General features: G+C 31.2%; 1 protein-coding gene across 1 annotated transcript in view; it reads left to right on the plus strand.

Annotated features, from left to right (window-relative positions):
• CNTN5 (contactin 5) overlaps positions 1–4,231 on the plus strand; it is a 508,562-nt gene that overhangs the window by 111,747 nt on the left and 392,584 nt on the right. The window contains exon 5 of the mRNA XM_011369440.1: positions 2,538–2,633. Coding sequence (XP_011367742.1) covers positions 2,538–2,633 — 96 coding nt within the window. The remainder of the gene's footprint in view (positions 1–2,537; positions 2,634–4,231) is intronic.

Consider the following 4,231-nt stretch of genomic DNA (forward strand, 5'->3'; position numbering starts at 1 on the left):
TGTGTGTGAGTGTGTTGGTACATATGTGTTTGCAGCCCATATTCAGGGAACTAGCATGAAGTACTACATGGTAAATGCACATGGTATGTACTGGTAATTCATAAGTATGACTGTGACAGGTTGAAGCTATGATGGTTTGGGCTTGCGCATCTTTTTGGTGACACAGACTCCCCTGAGCTGGGTCTATGGACTGTTGACCCAAGTAGGCATGATTAGTTTATATATCTACATCTTACCTTTATAGCTGTTTTTGTATCTCCAGTACTTAACTTAGCATTCAGTGTATAGTTTGCACTGATGAAATTTTGTTAAATGAATTGGCGAAATTTGTCTTATATCTTGTCATAGTGCTTCAAATCACACATCTTAAATCTACATTCTGTCATGTGAGGCTCTCCATTATATCATTTCTTGTATACCTCTTTTTCTTTGCATGGTTCATCTAGGATGAATAGTTGTAATAATTCTGTAAGCTGCAGTTCTAATTAAAGCTCCATCATTAAACTTTGATAAGCTTCTGGACTTGGAAAAAGTGCAAGAAAAGACGAGGCCTGGGGCCCTGTGGTTCTTGACCACAAACTTTCTCCTCCAGGCTATTGCTTATCCATTTGTCCATGTGCTTTATACTAAGTCCAGAAAGAGGTTTATTTCAGTTCATAATTAAAACCTGAATTTTGAAGTTCTTGTTTAAGATTTTTATTTTTACTCATTTTTCTCTTCAAAGGTCAAAAATAGAACATATAAACAAGTATTTTTTCTAACTTTGGTAAGAGGTATTATAATAGTCAAAGTCGTATCCATTTAGAGTTCTTGTTCTTTTTAAAAATTTCTCTCCTTGATATATTAGAATATGTAATCTATTAAAAATAATGTGATAAGCACTCAAACTAAGTTCTATGATGAATACCTCCAAAGAAAGTAACTGCTTCCTCTTTGCAATGAGATAAAAACAACCAGCTAATTTTCACTCAGACTATTCTCTCTAGCTGCCATCCCCACTCCAATCAAGAAATTTTTGCATAAATCATTCTGCCTTAGATCAATCAGAATCTGACGACACAAAGACCACTTTCACATTATAAAAATGTTTCACTTCTTTTTCAGTGGACAGATTTAAATGAGAAAAATACACTCTCCATAAAAGTGCAGACTTCTTTTTACTATTTATTATTTTACTATTTTTACAAAGAATTATGTGTAAAATTCTAAACACTTTCTTCAATAATGACTACCTCTTTGACTATTTGGCATTATGCTTTTACCGTTTACTAGTCCTTTATGATTTTTATGCATTTAAGATTTGATTGTAAATTCAGCAAATAAGTAAATTGTTACCCATTTCTCAAAAAAAAAGTAGGGCATAGGAGCCTTCTTAGGATATTAAAGTTAGTGTTTTATCTCTTTCATATCCATTCGGTATATTTTTTTGACTGCTTACTTTCATCCCTTGTCAAATGAACAAACATTAAATTTGAGGATCTACATTGTATTATTATAAAATATACTATTTTAGCATAAATAAATGAAAAATTTTAAAAAATCTCTTCTACAGTTGAGAAATAATGGAAGAAAAAGCAGAACATTTTCAAGAAACATTTCTCACCATGGGAACATGATTTTACAGACTGAGAATTCTGGGACAACTTTTATATATAAAAATATTGAACTACTATTTCCAAGAAACTGTTCTAAAAAGCATATCTTTGATCAACCTAGCCAAGAAAGGGGAAAAGGACATATGTACTGAGCTGTATATTAATAAACAATGTTAGAAATACAAAAATTACACATAATTCTTTTTGGGCCAGTTTATTTTTAGGAAAGTATTTTCAAACTGTGTAGATGTAACATAATTTAAGGGAAGACAATAGAACCTCAGTCGATGCTATAATCTTTTATATACATGAGTGTTTTGATAGCTGTAATATTCCCAGAGTAATCAAAATAGATGAGTATTATTAGTTCATACAGGCCATTCCAGGCTTCTATAAAATGAAAGTAACATGACTTTTTCACTCACATTTGTAGAAAAAAAAACACTTTATATCCTTATTATATTTTACTGGAGCACACAAACCTCTGTAATTTAACAAATGCATACTTGGTTTTATACATCATTCCTAGCACGACATATAACAAGAAAGCAGGTTGGACACCAAGTACCCCTAACCACTTCTATTTCTCTTTTCACTATGCATGAATGGGTTTTATTGGTAGTAGAAAATTCAATATGTAGAAAATGTTATAATGAAATAAAAGAACTATTTAGTGTGTAGTAAATGTATTGTCTAATTTCTTTCTACACTGGCAACTTATATGCACTATAAATAGAACTAAAGAGAATGCATGTAATCTAAAAACTGTGCTATTTAAAATTGGATGGAATAGATTTATTTTTAAGGCCCTCCTATCACTACTTAACAAATGTAAAGAAACTTTGTCTGGATAATGAGGGAAAAGTAAATACAAGTTTTCAAAAGTAGCAATTCTTTTTACTCCTTTTTGCCTTTCATCTCAATGCTGTGTTATGTTAACAGATCTGGGAAATTTCAGTGGCCGGACAAGAAGTGCAGTCTCTGTGAGGGAAGGCCAGGGCGTTGTTCTGATGTGCTCTCCTCCACCTCATTCACCAGGTACAGTAGCATCCCATCCTCTATTGCTGCTGCTTTCTTTTACTATATGCTCATTCTTTTAGACAGTGTATTGACTGGGGGACATTCCCAGTGAAATGTGCATGATTTTCTTAACATGTATCAGAATGCAAGATGTATAATTAAAGAGATCACATACTCTAAATACCACTGGACAAGAGACTGAGCTCCTATGATAAGATTGTTTTATTGCCATTCTAACTTTTGACTGTCATGGTTATTGTCATGGTTATGTCTCTGCCTGCCACCATTGAGGAATATATTGTCGAGAGCATAGGGAAAGTGATAAACTAAGAAAGTAAAAACCTTTCAAATTTATATGCAGTGTCAGAATTGAGTTAACTGAATACCGACGTGTATCTTGTTTTATAAGATAAGCTGAAAACGGAGTTGTTTATGGTGTTTATCACACTGAAACAAAAACTGCCAAGAAATATTTTTTTGAGTTTCAAACAAAACTATGATTATTATTTTTGGCTACTTGAACTTTTGTAAAAGTCATGGTAATAAGTAAGTACTTCATGGAGTTTGGAGTAACATAATAGTAAATTGTGCTCAGATTAATTATATTTTACCTACTCACTGCTAATTATACTCATTTTACTTGAGACCTATAATTTATAATGAGTACCTCTTCGTACCTTAGTATAGTTTTCCTATAATACAATTTAAGAGTTAACAACTGGAAACAGAATTCAGGGCCATTGAATCTCAATAATTTTTTTCTTCTTTGTTTAGTGTGAAAGACATACTTTTTTCTAGATTGCATTATTAGTATAATAAAGGGACCCAATTTTGTTCTACCATAGATAATAATTCTTACCATAAATTACAATAGGACCTCATTCAATTTTCTTAAAGTTTCTGACCCTCTTAATTTTTTTTTTTAATTGAAAGAAAAGTACACTACATTTCAACAGAAAAATATTTTTGAAAACATTTTGAGTTCCAAAATCACTATTAGGAATAATTTCTGAGTTCTAATCACTTAATCCCTATATATCAATTCAGTCACTCCTGTGATCAATTTTGGGACCTTACAGTAAACATATCTAATCTTATCTGCATGTGATTCAAGATCTAAATTATTTTAAAGCAACATATGTTTTAACTTTTTCTTATGGATAAGACAAAAAAATTTAGTAGGTTTAGGAGAATCCTATATCATTAATATATATTATGTCCAATGGGTTATTAGACAGTTTTTATTTGAAGAGAAGTATTAGATGAATAATTACTAGAGATAAAAAGAAAGAGGAGGAGGAGGAGGGGAAAACAACAGACTATAAAGAGTGAAAGTATTTATCAGCAGACTTACAGGAGTTAACAACATGAAGTCATCACTGTGGGAAAGAGCAAGATTCTCTGAGATATAATTTGTATTGAAAGGCTGTTGGAACATATGTAAAAATATGTGAAATGGAAGAGGATGATATAGGAAAATAAACTTCAGGATTACACATAAATTATCCAATTGTCAAAGAAAACTATAGACAGAAGATTTTGAAGGGAAAAGAAATAGTATAATGAATTGAATCTATGATAAGCATTAAATAAGAATATATATTAATAATTGATTA

This window comes from Pteropus vampyrus, unplaced genomic scaffold (assembly GCF_000151845.1).
Source record: "Pteropus vampyrus isolate Shadow unplaced genomic scaffold, Pvam_2.0 Scaffold148, whole genome shotgun sequence".
Classification (NCBI taxonomy): domain Eukaryota; kingdom Metazoa; phylum Chordata; class Mammalia; order Chiroptera; family Pteropodidae; genus Pteropus; species Pteropus vampyrus.